At 35.1% G+C, this 20,094-nt stretch overlaps 1 protein-coding gene across 3 annotated transcripts in view; it reads left to right on the forward strand.

Moving 5' to 3' along the window:
- The window catches only part of LOC148939106 (uncharacterized), a 34,181-nt gene extending 17,521 nt beyond the window's left edge, over positions 1 to 16,660 (forward strand). For 2 of the 3 annotated variants that reach the window (XM_089107334.1, XM_089107336.1), the window contains exons 2-3: positions 12,551 to 13,225; positions 15,326 to 16,660. In XM_089107334.1, coding sequence (XP_088963460.1) covers positions 12,551 to 13,225; positions 15,326 to 16,624 — 1,974 coding nt within the window. In that variant the 3' untranslated portion in view covers positions 16,625 to 16,660. Of the gene's footprint in view, positions 1 to 4,446; positions 4,517 to 12,550; positions 13,226 to 15,325 lie in introns of those variants that run through there. The other variant, XM_089107335.1, reaches the window with a different exon arrangement.
- Positions 16,661 to 20,094: the final 3,434 nt, after the last annotated feature.

Raw genomic sequence — 20,094 nt, forward strand, 5'->3', positions numbered from 1 at the left:
AAAAGGAAAATAGGTCTGCAAACCAAGATTAGAACATTGGAAGTTACAGTGATGACAGAGCTCAAATATGGCTCTGAAGCCTGGGTGCTCTGAAAAGCTGATGTAGATGTGCTAGAGGTTTTCCAGAGAAATTGCCTACAGACTGTTCTGGGTACCCAGCTTACTGACCAAATTTCAAACAGCAGGCTGTACAAAAAGTGTGGCTCAATCCTGCTCTCTAGGGCTATAATAAGAGAAAGGTTGAGATGGTTAGGGTACATTCTACAAATGAAAGATGACAAATTGCCAAAGATTATCCCTTTTGGCCAACCGTCTAGGGCTAAACAGAAAGCAGGTCGTCTGTGGTTGGGGTGGGAAGCAAGGCTGTATCCAGAGGGGGGCTTAGGGGGTTTGCTCCCCCCCTCCGAAATGTTTGTCTTACTCGTCAAAACATAACAGAAACAGATATAACCTAATTTTTTTTATGCTTTTTAGTTTTTTTTGTAAACCCATCCCCTCCCCCCCCCAAAAAAAAAATCCTTGTGTAAGACACCCCCGAAAAAAAAATCTTGGATACAGCCCTGGTGGGAAGTTGTCATCATAAAGAAAGATTTATAGGAAATTTTTGAATAGATTGGGGTAAAGGAGGAGTGTGTATAGCTGTGTTAGCCTCACATGACTTGGTCACATTTTCTGATGATGTGAGATGGTATCAAACTATCTAATCTCCAGCCCAAAAGAGTAAAAATTAAGTAGTTTTTCTAAGATTTTCAGTAAAGTAGGTGTTGGCATTTAGTTTGATGTCATTTAATCTGATCTCTTAACCTAACTTTACAAGTTAGGGTAATACTGCCCAATCAATTCTAAGTAGTTTGGCCAAACAAATCAAAAAAGTTTATAACAGCTGAGATAAGGCCTTAAGCGTACTTCATCACCCCAAAACTTGGGGTAGGGGTCACAGCAACCATCCACTATTGTATAGTTAATTACACTACAATTAAGTCAAGTAATTTAGGTAAAATTAATTTTTCATCACAGCTTCTTTAAGTTCATCATCACTGACATTATGGTCTCCACCCAAAGTCATTCAACTCCGAAATTCCTTAAACTCAAGAAGGATAAGTAAGTCTTAACTATAGGGGCAAGTAACTAAAGACTTTCCACTTAAACTTTTAAAGGAAGTTTTCCTTTAATGCACCTAAGTCAACATGCTCATTGTTGTGGAGGAGGGTGATGTCCTGGTTTCAGCACCAGCTGCAACATTGTATGGAATGAATCACAGCCAATAGTAACTACAAATAAAAAATGTATTTTAAATATAGTTAATGAGTGGGGAAAAATTGCTATTTCTATCTGAATCAAGAATGGTAACCATTATCTAAATTAATCTTCGTAGTAAAATGGGATTTTGAAAACAAACCCAACACAATTCCGAAAAATAGCCCAAAACGCATAGAAAATAGTGTTGGATCAAAAAAAGTACACCATTGGAATCATCATGGGTGAAAAATTTATACTGGAAGTTAACAGTCCCCTAGCTTGAACAACAAGGAAAATCCCTTTTTTGTAGTGGTAGCACTGATCTATCCTCTTTTTTTTTCTTTTTTTCTCTTCTGCTAGCAGAAAACTGGAACATCATAGAGAGCTGTTTAAGGGTTCATTTAAAGGAAATTCCGACATTTAGGTCCTCTGAAATTAACAAGACACAATATTTAAAGCAAGTTTTTGACACAAAAAAAAAGATATACAAGATGACAAATGACATCATAAGTCTCAAAACAACGTTACAGTAAAGCTCCTTCTTTGTTATATCCAGCTAAGGAGAAGCCAAAGGCTTTTTCGTGTAGGTGATATATAATTAGTATACTTTAATGGGAAGGGGGGGGATGTCTGGTTTGATGATATTTCAGTCAAAGGGACCAAACATCCCGTTTCTTTTTTCTGTGGGGGATCTTGTAAATATACTGCCTGTTTCCGATTGACAGTGACATAAGCAACAACGTTTGCCGTCTTCATCTGAGTACCATGTTAACTTATGGGCTATTCTATGACTGAACTCCATATTAGTTTTAACTAGTTTGTCCTACAACTAGTTTGTCCTACCTACAAAATTGCAGCAGGCTGCAACTGTTGTTATTTTCCTTGCCTACACCAAATTTACTTAGGCTAGAATCTCTAATGCTCACACCCCCTCCCCTTCGAGTTTCTTTGGAAGGGCACCACAGGAAAATATGAACTTGTTTAGTACTAATTTGGATTATTTTTTTCCAATATCCTGTCCTTTTGAAAACTTCCTCATCATCCCACCCTAAAGGTTGGATAAATGCGTGCCTATGAACACTTCCCTTGGGGTTTATCCTTGGGTTTTAAGAGGCTACCCATGAAGCTTATGCTTCAGTTTGTCTATTTAATCATAAATTTCTAGAACTATATGTACTTCAAATTTTAAGCAGGGTATCCCTTGAAAAATGTCTTCAACAACGACGTAAAGTTATTTTTTTTATGTGCTCGGGATCAATCTTTAGCTTCACTCTATTTTATCTATCCGGCATGAACAAAAAAGAAAAAGTAAACACTAGGACCAAAACTGGAAAAAAAAAGAAAAGAAGGAATAGAAAAAAAAACTGAAAGTAGAAGAATAAGTAATAACTAGAAGCCCAACAAGAAATGGCTTACATCCTTGAATAAGAGTTTATGGAAGAGAGAGTTGAATGATTTGCTGTGGGGGATGATAATGTTTTTCCTTGAGAAGGAGTCAATTAAATTTTTTTTTTTTTTTATGGGAACTGTGTCTTTGTATGGATTGTAGGGAATTATGCCCTTGCCCAAGAAAATATAGACAGGGAGTTCAGACACATGTGCCACTACAAAACTAATATGTGGACTTTTTGCAATGGACTTTTTGGTCCCTCGTTTACTTTGAGACTTCAGAAAGGCAGAAATAGTACATCAAATGTAAATTCTGGCAAAATTTTATTTTATGGAAAAAAAAGCTGGCAAACCTTTCTGGCTATTCTTTGAATGATGTACTAAGAATAAGTTACTTCATTCTCCACATAATTCGTATCGAGTCTTCACCTTTTATAATGCGTATCTTGGGCAAAGTTTCGCTAGGATCTCACAACCCTTATTGTCAATTTTTCTTACTACAATACTTCAGGGATCTCTCCCCCATATGACGCAACGATGAAGCAAACTTCAAAATCTACTTTAAAGAGTGGCCGGTTGCTCCCTCCCCCTGCTAAGGAAAGGTTGAAAAATTAATTTGTACGCCTTACCTAGGTTTCCATAACAAGGCTGATACTTTGGAAGCATACAATATTGGGACAATTATATTTTTTGGAAAAGATTAAAATTCATTACTTAGCATAATTTTTTGTTTTGAGAAGTATGAATGGACTCAAATTGTTTTTTTTTATATTCCTCACCTATTAATTTAGAAGTATTTTTATATAAAACTTATTTATTCTATTCATGATTCAATAAAGTAAAAATTATCAAAATATTCAGCTACTGTAAATCATCCCTTGGTATATAAATTCTTCTTCTTCTTCTAATTCACAGCAGGCGGGCTATTCAGTTGGTACTATTTAGCCCTCTTCTTTTTGCTTCACTCTGTGGGCTACAGAGCTACTGTCTTGGTTGTCTCTTATTTATTAGATATTGTCAGATATCTTTCAGTAGATCTTTTGACTCAAGGAGTTCGAATATAAGATGATAGATATCGATTTCTGTGCTCTGTGTGCAGGTATAGTTGGCTAGGCTCCTGGCTGATAGTGAGATTTTGTGGTGTTTAAAGTATTTTAACAGTTTACAAAGCAAGGTATGTTGTGCAGACGTCAGCATATTACATTCAAATAGGCAATGGTCAATTGTTTCATTATTCATATTACAAAGCCTGCAAAGAGGGGACAGGGGAATTGAACCACTTGAATTAGAAAGCTTATATGAGAATGCAAGGAAATTTAGTCCATTTGTTCCAGAACGAATTCTATGATAAATTTTAGAAGGATACTGATTGGGAAACGGGGAAAGGATAGGATTAATTTTATTAAAATTAATATCTGATAGCTTGTATCGGTAAATGTCTCTAATCGGTATTGGTCTCCCACTTGTCTGGTCAATATTTGTAGAATTCTTTGATATTTAATAAAATTGATGATTACCACTTATGCCACAGTGGCTAGGAATGTACTGAAAATAAGTTTTTATGCCACTTGAAGAAAGACTATTAATAATACTGAGACAATGATAAGTGTCAATGTCCAACTTATATTGGGGTGCTGAAGCAAGCAACTCAAGGCTTGATAGAGAGTCTGAATAGATGATAATATTTTTCGAATTCGCAATTAAAGGTTGGTTTTGATTCAGGTGTTCTAATGCCATAATTATGTCATTTAACTCAGCAGACATTATAGATAAATTATTAAATAATCTCTATCCCATTGCATTTTTCAGGTGAGGAAGGAAAACACCACTTGCGACCTTCTCATTCACTTTTGACCCATCAACAAATATTTGGAAGTGATTTTTATAGGTAATTGTATTAAGTTCTGCAAATTTTTTCTGGACAAAAGCAATGGGGGTTAAATCTTTATTCCATTTAGAAAATTCAGTATTTATTATGGGAAATAACCAAGTCCGTGGAGGGGATCGGGGGAAAGTTGGTGCAATAGACTTTGCTGGTACAGGGAACTTCTCATTTGCAGATGAGCTTTGGCATACTCATTTGCAATACCTCTATACATGGTTGGATTTCTTAACCAATTATGTAATGTGTGTGAGCTACTTTATTCAATTTTTGTAAGATGTTTTGTCAAGAGAAAGCTACGTCTCTCCCTTATTGTTGTTAAGCCACTCTCCATAAGCAGAAACTTGGTGCTTGTGGGTTTCCTAAGACCAAATATGAGACATATTATATCATTTTGTGTTGTTTCAATTTTTTGCATCTGGGTCTTTGCACATGCACCATAGACAATGAGCCCATAGTCAATATGGGATCTTATATGTGATTTATAAAACTGGAGTAAGGTTTTCTCCTTACAACCCCAGGGTGTGGAAAGAAGTCTTTTTAGTATATTTGCTTTTCTATAACATTTTTTTATTGTGTTTGAAATGTGGAGGTGGAAATTAAGTTTTTGGTCAAGCATGAGACCTATTTAATTAATATGATTATCTTCTGGAATAGTTATTTTATTTAGAGTTAGTTTTGCATTAGCATAGTTTCGCTTCCAGTGAAATTGGATTATTTTTGACTTGGTGGGTGCAATGGGTAAATCTGAATGTTGAGAGAATTTTTTGAATTGGAAAAGTGACTTCTGCAGATTTGACTGTGCTATCTGGAAGGTGTTGCCAGATGACCATAGCACCAGATCATCAGCATATTGTAGATTCGTGTGGGGTAGGTTCATGTCCCAGAGATATAGGGCAAATAGGAGGCAACTGAGGACTGCTCCCTGAGGTAGGCCTTTGGATATTGTCTTTTGGGGTGAAGAGGCTGAACCAACACAAACAATGAAACTTCGCACTTCTATGAAGGATTTAATAAAAGATACTAGCTTAGGGGGTACTCCAAGGTTTGCAAGTTTATTTAAAAGGATTTTGTGGTTCACATTGTCATATGCCCCTTCAAAATCTAGGAAAGCTGCCACTAGGATATTATTTTTTGAGAAAGATTCATTTATTGCATTTGTTAGAAAAATGAAAGCATCTGTTGAGGAGTGATATTTCCTGAATCCAGTTTGAGTGTGTGGGATCATTTTATTTTTCTCAACAAACCAGAGGAGTCTGTGATAAATCATTTTCTACATTATTTTCCCCATCACAGGTGTAATCATTATGGGCCTATAAGACTCATGGTTATCTTTTGGTTTATTTTTCTTTAGGATTGGTATGATGGACGAGCATTTCCATATATAGGGGAACCTAGAAGATGCCCAATCGTGATTATAACAATTTAGAAGTTCTTGTTTGTATGAAGGTGTGATATTCTTTATCCATGTAGGGTGTATATTGTCATAGCTGCCGCTAGTTTTGGTCCTAATATGATGTATTGCATTATTCAATTCCTGGATTGAAAATGGATTAGTTTTGTACTCGGATCCTTGGCGTGGTTGGTAACTTGGGTTCATAGGAATTGTGGACAGTTTATTTTGATTATTTAATGTTAGCTTAATAAAAAAAAGATTTGCAAATAAGTTGGCTTTTTTATTATCATTGTCATAATGGGTATTGTTATGCGCAAACTCATACTGGAGTGGGTTGGGGGAAGTCTTTTTCTCACATATGTGGCTTATGACTTTATATATAATGGGCTCACGCGTTTCTCTGGAGAGATTATTTGCAAAATTATTCTAATATTTATATTTGGCATCTATTATAGTCATTTTTAGATTAGATTCTGCTTGTAATTTTTTTAACTATGTAGGTGTTTTTTTTTATGAATTCGGTCCTAGCTGCCTTTTTTATCCTCCATTTATTTAGGCACTCATTTGTCCACCATGCCTTAGGAATTTGTTTAGGGAATGTTTTCTTAGGTGTTGTCCTGGGGATTGCATGATTAGCTGTATTTATTAGTAAAGATGTCAAGGCTTCAGCATGTGTGTCAACAGTTGTGTTAGAAATGCATGAACTTTGGGTGAAACTTGTAATTTCATCATTTAACTTATTTTGGAACATAGACCAATTTGCTTTAGTGTTGATATATTTGGAGGTATGAGATAAAGTTTCAGCAGGTTCATTTAGGGAGCAAACTATAGCGAAGTGGTCTGTACATAGACTATCAATTTTATTTATGTAAATTTTGTTCAAAAAATTTAATAACACAATTTGTAGATCAATTGTGGAGAATTTGCCACTTTTGGGGTTGAAATATGTATTCAGGTTTGGAGGGGTAGCAACAGCTAATTCATTATTATTTGAGGTCATATGCTCGATAAATTTACCAGCTTTATTTGCTGGTTTACTCCCACACAAAAGGCTGTGGGCATTGAAATCACCACAAATAATGATATTTTTTAACATATTAGAATTATTTATATAATTAAAGAAATCCTTGGCATCTGTAGTTTGGCCATTAGGGTTATAAAAGCTTATTATGTATGTTTTTAAATTATTCAGTCAAACACTTATCCCAATTTCCTCAACATCATTTTCCAAATCTGGAAAATTGATGTCAAAAAATTTTTTTTATTATTAACTAATAAAGCTACACCACCTCCTTTTCTCTCTGAAGATCTATCCTTTCTCAGTATAGTATATCCCAGAGACTTAATTTGTTGATTTTGGGTTGAATGAGTTTCCTGCAGGCAAGCAATATTAATGGATTTATTATTCATAAATGATATTAGTTCATTTAGCTTATTTTATGTGAGTGATCTTACGTTCCATTGGAGTATTGACAAATGTTGTGTTGTTGATTTATTCTTCATATAACTGTGTATCAATGTTCAGCTTTGTTAAAAGTAAAGCAAGATCTTTTTTTGCTTGAATGAGCATATCATCTGGGATGTAGAGTTTTGCCAATTCTGCAATAATTTTTGTTTTCTGTAGTTGATGTATGTTCATGGCCTGAACTGCATTACAGTTTAGAATGAATAAGTATATATTTGGGGATTGCATTTTTGGTAGTGCATCCTGTTTGTTGGTTAAGGGATTGATTCCTGGTAGTGTTTCTGGTTTGTTTCTTCTTGGGAGGGGGGGCCAGGCTGACCTCATCTCACCGGACAAGGAGGCTTGTTGGCTTGGTGATTCCTTCTGATAGGGATTTGAGCTAGGGGAATTAGAAGATGGTGTTTTATATGGGGTGCTTGATGCCTTGGGGGCATTTGACTTGGGGGTTTCGGTTGGCTTCATTACAGGATTTTTTTGGTATTGTTCGGCAGCATTTTCTTCCATTGCTGCAAAGGGGTATGGGATGGCCTTCTCTGTTGATATTTGGAGTATTAGAGCTCTTTTCTTGTATGCAGGGCATAATGATTTATTTTTAGATTCATGAGGGCGTTTGCAATGGATGCATGTAGGCTGAGTGTTGTTGCAAGTTGTCAGCTCTTTAGGATGGAAAGATTTACAATTACTACACTCTTGGAGAATTTCATTGCATTTGTTTGTCGTGTGTCCCAGTTTGAAACACTTCTGACACTGTATAGGCTTAGGTTTGTATTCCTTGTGTGGGTTTGTATTCCTTTGCCCAAATAGGAATAATTTTTCTGGGATATCAATTTTATCCTTCAGTGTGAATAAGAAGGATCTACTAGTTTTTAGGCCATTAGAGTTAGGTTTTCCAAGTTGGGTAACATCCTCAACTGGGATTGTGTTTCCAGCCCTATCTGAGAGCCCTTCTTTTAACTCCTGAGTAGATATATCTGGATGAATATAATAAACAACATCTTTTGTGGTTGATTGTCTTGGTTTCAAATTGTATGCAAAAATATGTGTATTCAGAAAAGAGTTTAGGTTAATTATAGTTTCTGTTGATCTCTGATCTTCTACAGCTATTAGCAGAGATCAATCATAGTTAATGTTAAGAGAGAATATTGATTTTAGCTATTTAAAAATTGCAACTCTTATTGCAGTTATCATTTTTATTTCAAAAGGGGGAAGTGGGAGTAATTTTAAGGTAGATTCCTAAGTTTTTGGAGGGAGAATCTTGGGCAGGGAGAGGCGAAATGCTTTTAATTGGGGAGATTTTTTTCCTTTTTTTAGAGCTTCTAGAGAGGACCTCTTGAAAACCATTATCATCATTTATGGTTACATTAGGACCTACAGTTATCATTGTCCTATTCTCCGAATTGGAGCTATCATTAGAACTTTCAGATGATGTGCTTGACCAGCCAGGATGGGTATCTTTTACAATGACACTTTCACTGGAATTTGATTTGGGATCTGGGGGGACGATTTTTTTGGAGGACTTCTAAACATTGCCTATTGGAAAAAGCTTTAAACACAAAATAAAACTAAAACAAGAAGAGGAAATAGATGATATCAAACCACCTGCACTATACTATGGGGAGGATAAACACCACAGTATAGCCCTGAGGATGACTTGAGCAGGATTGGTTTGGTACAACTGCTGATTAGAAGCGATAATAATCACATGAAAATATATTTCGATTTTCTTATAAGGTTGATTATAAGGTTAAACTGATTATCGTCCGTAAAAAAGTGTACAGAAGTCCTCAAGGGGGGGGGGGTTCTGAAATTAATAAAAAAAATCAATTTTAGTGTCAAGATCTGCCTTTTTTTCAATTCTTATCTCTTGGGGAGAAATTCAGTACTCATCTCCCTTCAGTGCATTTAAATATATTGAACGATTCTACTCTTACCTGCATACCAGGGGGAGAGGGAGATTTAAACCGGTTTAACAACCACAAAGACAAGTGACGGGTGATACAATAGGGCCGTTTTTTAGCACTAATATCTTACATATAAAATCTTGCATCTTTCTGCAAAGATTATGGTTGTTTAACTCATCTTTGTTCTAAGATCTTACAGCTCACTGATATTAGCAAAAAGTGTGAAGAAAGCCACTGTTCTGCCATATAGAACAATGATGAGAGAACTTTGATGATATACTCATCATTGTTCTCAGACCGCTGATCAGAGCAGAATGATGAAAGACGTTTGCATAAAAACGACAAAAGATGTAAGATCTTAGTTCAAAGATTCCACTTTTAAGCGTTTTCTGACAAAAGATGTCAGATCTTAACACATTGATGAGTGAAAAAACAGGCCTAACGCATTGGATTTACAAAATTTGGGTCTAGGGGTGCAAGGGTTTTGTATTTCGACAGCGTGAAGTTAGAAAACACTTCTTACTTCATTATATACAGAATTATTGAAGCTAAAACCTGTTTCGTGCAGGCCCGCTTCACTTAAACTTAACGTAACCTAATTTAAGTATAATTAACGTTTAATTAACAAGTTCTGATAATTTTTTTCAATCCCAGTTTGCTTTAAATGGGGAGAAGGGACTCTTTGGCACTGAGCAATTTATGAATTTTTAATTCTCAATTACTATCAAACTTGGTTCAATCCTTTCCTGGTTGCAGCTATTGCTGCAACCATAGTAACCATAATCTGTTATGTTGAAACTTTACTGAAAGAGGGGAGGAGCTTACGAGCGGCAGTCAAAATCATAAAAAGGACCATTTATATTCATTCTAAGTTTTAAAGTCGATCTTTATTTTTCATCTGAAAAAACTGGTCTTATGTACATTTTGTTTTTCAAATTTTAATATTATATTTAGGGGTGTCCTGAATATGAAGGGATATGTACCTCCACCCAAGCCACCGCAAATGTTTAACTTTTCTACAACACTATTTCAAAGTGGTAATCATCCGGGAAGAATTCTAACATCTAAAGCATGTTCGGGCGGGTGGGGGTGGGATCTGAAATGCCAAATTTTTGGTAGTTATTGCTTTTTTTAAAGTTTTTTTTTTAGTACAATTTTTGACAGTTCTAGGATAGTAATGAATGGATTTGTTGATCATTAACCCTAGGTCAAAACAGATTTTAACTGACTATCTTGGCCAGTCCTTTAGAGACCATGATTTGGCTGGTTTATCACCAGTCTCAAATATCATCAGTCAAAAAAATGTTGGTACTTGTATGATATACCCCCTACCTAATATTCTTCTAATATGTTTCTCTGACGCTCAATCCTAATGAAAAATACCAAAGTAAGATAAAAATATAACACTTTAGAAACAAATTTTGGCTATATATTTGCATATTAAGGGGGGGAGGTAAAGTATAGCTGGTCTGCATGTCTAATGTGTTAGGTACAACTATCCTGCATATTATGTAGTAAGAATCGCTTTCTATTTTCACACTTTCCAAATACTTTAGCCCCCCCCCATAATGTGCAAATATTTCGCCCCCCCCCCATAATGTGCAAATATTTCGCCCATTTTATGTATTTTTCCGTCTATTCTGTCACTTCTCTTTATCTTGTCTCGCGTTAAGCTGAAAGAAACTAACGGAAAAAAACGGTTCTATAATGCGTCAATGAATGAACACGAGGGGCAGGGGGTTTATGATACAAGTACCAAAATTTTGGTTGATAATCCCACCCAGTCTTATATCGGCCATCACGGGGCTTGTTTATCATTAATCTGAGCTCAAAGCAGCTTTTAGCTGAGAATTTGGGCCAATTTTATGGTTGCCATCATTTACCTAAGCTGAAAACAATTCTAGCCTGTCGTGTGGTGGCAATCATAGGGCATGTTTATCATTAATCCAATCAGAAAATAGTTTTTAGTTAACAATTTTAACCAATTTTAGGGTGGCCACCATTGAACTTGTTCATTATGAACCTAAACAGTTTCAGCTGGCAATTATAGCCGGCAATTAGGGTTGCAGCCACCATTAGGGTTGACTACAATTAATCAAAGCTCTAAATAATTCAACTGATAAACTAGAATTATTATGTAAATATTGGAAAAGTTGCCTGAATCCGAATATAAAAAAACCTACGAAATTTTGATTCAGTGAACCTAAACTCCTTTTTGAACAATGAATGCATAGGCTCACTACTTCAAGAATGACTCCTCAATCGTGAATTGAGGAGTTTTCTAAGATAATTTCTTAAACGAAATTGGCCTGACATAACATAAAAAAAGGCGTTTGTCCTCTAAAAGATAATCCTCTCATATGATCCTTGTCATCTCTCGATGATCCTCTCATAACAAGAGAGGCGTTTGTCCTCTCCAAATATTCGCTTTGTTGAGTTTTTTTTAGTGTTTTCATTTGGCCTTTAAAAACCCCATTTTTGCTCGTTTTTCTTTCTTTATGAGGAGTTTTATTGTTTATATGAATATCTTGCTTCGAAATAGATGTTACAAGAACGGACTACTTTAATTGAAGCAGTCTTTTAAGTGACCTTTAAAGTCTATAACGTTTTTTTGTGTATCATTTTTAAAAGACATCACTGAGAAATAAGAAAGAGAAGAAAATCAGAAGGGTCTTTTCCGCGGTGTTGCGTTGGGTTTGGATGTTTCAATAGTATGATTCTTTATGCTATCCTCCAAAGGACCTTGGGGAGAAAGTATGTCTCCCTAGTGCCTGTCCATGCTTATACACAGGTGTAGACAACCGGATATCCTTCTTTTTATTCTGTGAACTGCTTTCGCGTAATATCATCACCGGAATAATATGCCGGGCCCTGAGTTGGGTTGCTGCTGCTGAGATCGAAGTTTTGGTCTCGTGTTACCAAGCAGAGACCAATTCCAAAGCGATATCCAAAGACTTTCCCTGTGGGGATGTAGAAGGGGGTTGCCAAGAAGTGCATTTTGAGACATTAATTTCCTATGCTTTACCAGGGGATTCTTTGGGCCCACCTAATGGTGATTCTGCAAAGGTACGCACATAGGATTATCTTCGACCGTGTTAAAAAAAAGGTCCTCTTACTTTCAAGGTAATTCAGCTGTTTTTTTTCTTTTTATGCTCCTCCTCCTCCCCTAAGAATAATTTCTGCATAAGTAGCTTATTCTATCCATCCTCCTTGTTTCCAGCTAAGTGCTTATTGTTTTATTTAATTCCACTTAATATTGACTTTTTTTCTTTTTTTAGATGGATGTTGATCTAAGCAATCAAGAACAAGCCATCAAGTTTAAAGAACAGGGCAATGATGCCTACAAAAAGAAAGACTTTGAGAAAGCCCTTGAACTTTACAATAAAGCCATTGAGTTGGACAGTAACAATATGGTCTATTATACAAATGTCGCAGCAGTGCTTTTTGAACAGAAAGAATATGACAAATGCATTGATACCTGCATAAAAGCTGTCGACATAGGTCGGGAAAATAAAGCTGATTTTAAACTCATTGCCAAAGCTTATGCACGAATTGGCAACGCTGCTCGGAAATTAGGAGATTTGAAAAAAGCCAAGATGTACTATGAAAAATCTCTATCTGAGCATAGAACACCAGATGTGAAGACTCTGCTTTCAGAAACAGAAGCTCTTTGGAAAGAGGAAGAAAGGAAAGCTTATGTCAACCCGGAATTGGCAGAACAAGAAAAAGAAAAGGGCAATGAGCTCTTTAAAAAGGGTCAGTTCTCTGAGGCCTTAAAATATTATACAGAGGCTATTAAAAGGAATCCGGATGATGCAAAGCTGTACACCAACAGAGCTGCTTGTTATACAAAGTTAGCAGGATTTGATTTGGGTCTTAAAGATTGTCAGAAATGTCTAGAAATTAATCCTAAATTCACGAAAGCTTGGATTAGAAAAGGAAAGATCTTACAGGTGAGTTGACATCAGAAGGGGCTTGCAGTGGTGACAAGAAAAAAAGGTTGTTTTTTTTCTATAGTTGTTATGCGTTGCTTTTTGCCCTTGAATTACTTTCGAGGGGAGATTTTCATTCTTTTTTCTTTTTTTCTTTTTTTTCTCTTTTTTTTTATTCGGTTAAGTTTTCCTGATTTTTTAGTTTACAGTAACGTCCATGGTTTCAGGATTATTTTGCAAAAGTTTCACGTTCCAGCTTTAACAGTTTAGCAGTATTTATTTGTATAATTTTGATGATTATCAGGTTACCCCCTTGGATGCTTGGAATTTGGTCGCCCAGATACTTTTGGCCTCTCTCTGTTTTGCTGTTTTATGTGCTAACTCTGACACCTAACAAGTGGCCACGTGGAAGCTGTTGGAATTGCTCTCTCTTGTTGTTTCATCTGCTACCTCTACTGGTTGGTGCTTGGGGACTTGGAACCTGTTCAACATTTTCTGTCTAACTGTTTAATCTTTTAACTCTTGGTATATGGTCGTCTGAACACTGTTAGCCTCTCTCTCTCTCTTGTTGTTTTATCCCCTACCCCCTAATGTTTTGCAATATGCCATCTGAATACTTAGATTTTGTCTCTTGCTGTTTCATCTGCCACCTTCGATGTTCGATACTTGGTCATCTGCACTTTCTTGGATTCTCTTTGTCTTGCTATGTCATCTGTTACTTCAGATGTTTGCAAGCCAGGCATATAGATGCTGCTAACTGTCTGTCTCGTTATGCCATCTACCTCTGACGCTCGATATTTGGGTTGTGTGGATTGTTTGCCCTCTTACCGTCTCCTTTTTTCATATCGTTCATTTCCAGCGCAATTTAGTGTGTAATAAGTATTTATAATTTTTTTAATTAAGTGTATAAAACATTATCCGTTATTTACACGCTTTATTCTGGCTTGATAACATCACTATTGAGAACTATCAATAGCACATGATCTTTTTAAAATTGAAGTTTTATTTGTTGAAAATGTATTTTCTACAATTGTGAAATTATTCCTGCGCTCAATAGTGCTTTGCGCAATTCAATCCATTATTTTACAGATAGAAAATTCTTGGTGTATTAGTCTACCAGGATAAGCATCAAATCTCTGCCAGGATTTTCTTTTCTTTTTTTTACAAGAATTTAATTTTGTCATCCAACCTGTGTTGAATAGAAATAATTTTACTTATTTAATAAGTCATTGCAATTAATTGCAATAATTGATCAAAAACGGGGAGAAACAAATAGATTTGGAATTCCAATTTACCTTTGGCTTTGAATATATATTATTTGGCCCCATCCCCTTCAGATTGAGAAAATATTGAATAGATTATAGATCAATTAGCCCTAAAAATGTTTATTCTCTGTACGTAATTTTACTGTGATGTGCTTTGTGAATCAGCTAGATTTTTCTTGCTCCTTATTTTTTTTCTTCTTCTTCTTCCATAATAACTGCTACTCAGCCTACCTCTTATTTTGGTCAGTATTTGAGTAAGAGTAGTAATTTCCTGGCGGTTTCTAACTGAAATAAAAGAAATTCTAGGCAAGTATATTGCAAAAATTTCTAGAGTTAAAATGAACAACTCGCATATCTCTTAGTGTTTTGTCCCTGAGCTTTCTAAAGCCAGGCGCAGCAGGTCTTCGTTTCCTCCCATGTATGTCAAGGCTAATAGTATTGCCTTGTGGAATCGCCTTCAAAGGTGCCCATTGAGAAGGCAAGAGGCCAACAGGGTTTCACCCCCCCCTCTCTCTCTCTCTCTTACAATATCTAAGATCCAAAGAATTCAAAACATTGTAATATTAAAAAAAATATTTGTTTTCAAACAAAAATGCCCTTTCCAACCTTTCATCTAGAAACAAGTCTTCCAAGTTTCCCTTTTGGAAATATTTTTGTACGTGTCCCGAATATCATTGGTAATGTCCTGCATTAAGCGTTGCCAACTGATATAGAATCACATGTTTTTATTTAGTTTGAATTAAAACAGATTTTCTTGATTTTAATAAACTACGATTAGAACGCTATTCTTGCTGTATAGAATAAGAAGAGAATATTGACTTGTAAACCCAAAATTTTTACACACATTTTTTTATAGGGTATGCAACAATACACGAAAGCTTCTGCAGCATATCAAAGTGCCATCGAGCTAGACGCAAATGCCAGTGAGGCAGTTGAAGGTTATCGTCAATGTGTCATGGCAGCCAATAGCAATCCTGAAGAGGTGAGGAAAAATGCCATGACCGATAAGATCCAACTTCTTGAAGAAGGAATAGAATATGTGAGGATGACAAAAGAAGATATGCCACTAGCTGTACCACCCGAACAAGAAGAACTGGAAGCATCTGTCAATATAACAGACGATCAAGTTGATATCAGTGAAGATCTAAACCGACTATTTTATCCATATAAACCGAGCTATTGCTTTGATGGAAATTTTCTACTGGACTTGGTATCTAAGACTGCTGATATAAATTGTCTGAGAGATGTTGGTTATACCTTGTTCCAGTCAAGCAAGGCCCTTGTTTCCCAACAATCTATTGATCAAATTAAGCTTTTTTTTTCTTGTCTAGAACGTCTTCTTCTAAACTCTGAGGAAGAGCTTTTAGTGTATGGGTGTTCTGCGCTGTGTAACATCTCAAATGCAAGTAATGACCGAATTCAACTTGTTGTAAGTGATGGACTTGTTCAGCTACGTCCTCGACTTATTGAGCTACTGAAAGGTGATAATACCGATATTAAAATCGTTAGACCTGCACTTTGTTGTTTTCAAAAAAGTTTTCAGACCCAGTGTGTTGATTTTGAAGTAATTTTACCGGTCATGGTTCATTTGCTGAAGCGTTCAGAACAGGATGTAGTCAAACAAGCTGCTTTAACTATCAGAAATATTGCATCCAGGTTTTTGTCATCTCCTTTCTTCAACTTACTTTTAGATCAAATTCAAGCTCTCTTCTACTCTGATGTCTTCAAGTTCTCTTCTTCTAGATGCGCTTCCAATGAAACAAAAATTCAGAAGCAAATGTTAGACCTTTGGCAGAAATCATTCTTCCGTGATGAAATCAATTTTCTTTCTGAAGTCCTTCAAATAGTAACTGGGAATATACTACTGTTAATAAAGTTGCTCAGTTGCTCAGTTGAAGTGGAAACACTACTAGTTATCATTGATGTAATAGACATAATTTTTAAAATTTCAAAAAAAATGGTAAGACACAACAGTGACAAAAATATGACCAGTGGTAATAGATTGCGGGTTGGAGGGAGAAATTTAAAATGGATTATTAGTGCCCCCAAATGGTTCCAACTAAATTTTGGATTGGACAAAATGAAGTGTCTCCAAGGGCATGAAAACTCTGAGGTTAGAGAAAAAGCTTCAAGTATTATCAATAAATATTATTAGTAGTTCAGTTACTTCTTCTGTTGTAACACTTATAAACGGATTTGATGGTTTTATAAATCTATTGCATTAATTATAAAACTCTTTTTCATGCTTTATAACACTTATTAACGCTTTTAGTGCTTTCATAAATGCTTTTAGTGCCTTTTTAAATGCTTTGTATCACCTATAAGACTCTTTCTGATGCTTAGTAACATTTATAAATAAGTTTAATGGTCTTCTAAATGCTTTGTATCGTTTATAAGACTCTTACTGATACGACGGATGATGCTTTATAACACTTGTAAACGCTTATAGTGATTTTATAAATGCTTTGTATCGCTTAGAAGTCTCTTACTGATGCCTTATAACACTTATAAACGTTTTTAATGTTTTTCTAAAAGCTTTGATTCGTCTGTAAAACTCTTACTGGTACTTTAAAACACTTATAAGCTTAATAAGTGGTTTTATAAATGCTTTGCATCACCTATAAAACTCATAATGATGCTTTATTAAAACAAAAAACGCTTATAGTGCTTTATTTTGCTTAGAAGACTCTTACTGATGCTTTATAACACTTAAAAACGTATTTAGTGCTTTTATATAAGCTTTGTATCACGTACAAGACGATACTTATAAGACGACGTGTAATTCCCGTGTAATACGGTTACTCTAACTATTTAAGTTAAGGGCATTAGGGTTAAACTTATAGGGAACGTTTAGGGGGAGTTTCAATTAAACAAAAAAACTATGCATGCAGTTTTTCAAAAGGATATAAAAGCAATATTATAGGCAGTGCTGCTCGATAATTGTTAGCAATATCATTGAGACTTTTAAAGGAGCTAATTCAATTGAAAATTAAAAAATTCTAGTGTTTTTTAGGAGTCGAAAAGGATTGGAGGGCAAGCACCCCTTTTACCAAGCACATTCATTTTCCAAACCCGTCCAATCAAACTTTTAAGACAGCCATTTTGTTGAGAATAAACGAATGGTCCAGTAACTATGTCTGTAGGGATATTGGATGTGATGACCCCCCACAGTTATGTAATTTGATCATTATGCTTTAAAACTTAATCAAAAGACACTCTGTGCATAGTTGCCTATAAGAAATCACGTTAATAGCTCAAGAAAGACTGGGGTAATAAATTGAAACTTTTAGAGCTACTGCTATTACTACTTCTGCTCTTCCAATTTAACAAAATCAGAAGTGTGTTAGTGTATGCAGGTCGTCAAAGAACAAAGGTAACACTTTTTGGGAATAAAATTATGTTTTATTTTTCAGGTCAACTTGATGAGGTATAAAACTAAATTAAACAATACTATTTGTGCCAGGATTAAAAATTGTTGAAAAAGTTTCCCCAACATACAAATAGCAAGCCAAACTATGGACCTTTATATAAAATGTTGTATTTTTTTTTTATGAAAAACTTGTAAGAATGAACACAAATCAATTCTTTTTTTAAAAATTCCACAAAATAAGTTTTTCAAAGAAAAGTAGAGCTCCATTAAACCAAAAAATAGTAGAAATAATACATATAATCTTCCCTGCGCATTATTACCACAAACTACCATACATAAATAAATGAAACCTAAAAAGAACTGGCAACTTCGTATGTCATTATTACACAACTGGACTTTTTTAAGAGAATGCCTAAAATAAAAAACCAATGAAATTAAAGTACACTTTTTGACATGAAAATATAGGACAGAATCCTCTTATTTTCTCTTTGAGGCAACTTCGTTTATGGATGTTAAAAGCGAAACTTCGGACACCAGTAGATAAAAACAGAAGTCCGTAACCCTATGTAATAGTTATAACCTAAAATATCAAAAGTAATTTTTCCTGAGAAAAGCTTGTTTTTAGGCAAGTCCGTTCTATATGATGGAAAATTTGAACCGCATAAATTAGCAAATTTGGCAAATTTTTTTTTTTATCAAACTTTTTTTATGTTGCTAAACTTCTTATAAATACAACTCTCAGATATACTGTTTCAGAAAACTCTGTAACTTCAAACTGCAAGGATCTAGTTTTCGGAATTGCAGGCAGCGTATGGAAATAACACAGTCAAGGGGCAAAGCTGTATTTGGTAAATGTAAATGTGACAGAAGACAATGCTGGAAAAAAGTTCCATATGTTCTCTGTACAATCTTCTGTCAAAGCCCTATAAAAAAAAAGTATTGCGTAAAGAAAGAAACAAAGGCCACTTGAATCAAAAGCGTTTTATCGACAAGGACAACAAGATTTCTAGCGACATCTAATCAATTTGAAAAAGTATTAATACTGATAACGGCTAGGTCAAAAGCTGCAAGATATATTGACTAAGATTTCGGAAGATATATTACTAAACAATATTTTGCAAATGTAAAACAAAACAACAGTAAAAAAATCCAATGAATGCCATATGAATCTTCACGTTAATGCACCTTCGGCCAGTGTTTAGTGTCATAATTCTTAGTGTTCTTAATTTTAATTTTTGAAATACTTGTAGATAAAGTTGATGAACAAGATAAACAAGCAGTCCATTCTTTGTACCATACTTAATTTTGGTGACTGGGAGACTAGAGATATCACAAAAGACGTAAACGACCTTCAGAGAACTCCAGTCTATAATGTGACGAGGAAACTGAAGATTCATTATGAATTAAACACTGGAAGAGCATTTGACCCCATTGAATTTACAACACCAGAGCGTTATGCCTTTTTGGAATGTAGAGGAGTCTGTTTAATGGGGCTGGACTTATATATTTGTTGAATTAACCATCTGTGAGCCGTTTTGCGTGAAAAAAAGAACGGGCCTGCTTGTAAATCTGTCAGTGCTTTTGAGCATATCGAGATCACTCATCGGAGAAGCCCGCTTACTTGATCCCAAGTGTTACACAAGATGTAAATGACGTTATTAGTTAGGAGGAATACTTCTTAAAACGTTGTTGTTTAGTTGTTGAATAGGTTACACCTGCTAATTTCAGAAAATACAGGATAAGTAAGGTCATGTGTCAACGAAATATTCAATCTTTTAAAAAATAGAAAAATTAAGAAATATTACAAAAAACAAAAAGGAACAATCATTGTGAAATGGGACCCATCTTTAGGGATTTGTAAATAAGCTATATTAACGGGGAATTACACGGGATTAATATTTTTATTCGCTTAATTTTCCTTAGCATTTCTGTTAAAAAGTTACAGGATAAGTATTTGTTATTATCTTTTACAGATCACATCCGGGGGAGTTAGAGTTAACCATAAAAGTCAGTCAAGTGATGCTCGAACTATGTTCGAAAGGTGCAACTATGTTCATAAGAACATTGCATTAAAGCTTGCATGATCTGACTTATCAGCTTAGCACTGGTTTCCTCAAATGTCATCTGTAAAAGATAACATCAATACTTATACGGCAACTTTTTTTTGTTAACTGAAACACTATGAACAATCACACGCAAAAATAGCAGATTTTGTAACATGTTCTCCCTTTTTAACCTTACGCATTTAAACATTT

Source organism: Artemia sp. Qi Xiang Cuo, unplaced genomic scaffold, assembly GCF_049724085.1.
Source record: "Artemia sp. Qi Xiang Cuo unplaced genomic scaffold, ASM4972408v1 HiC_scaffold_22, whole genome shotgun sequence".
NCBI lineage: Eukaryota > Metazoa > Arthropoda > Branchiopoda > Anostraca > Artemiidae > Artemia > Artemia sp. Qi Xiang Cuo.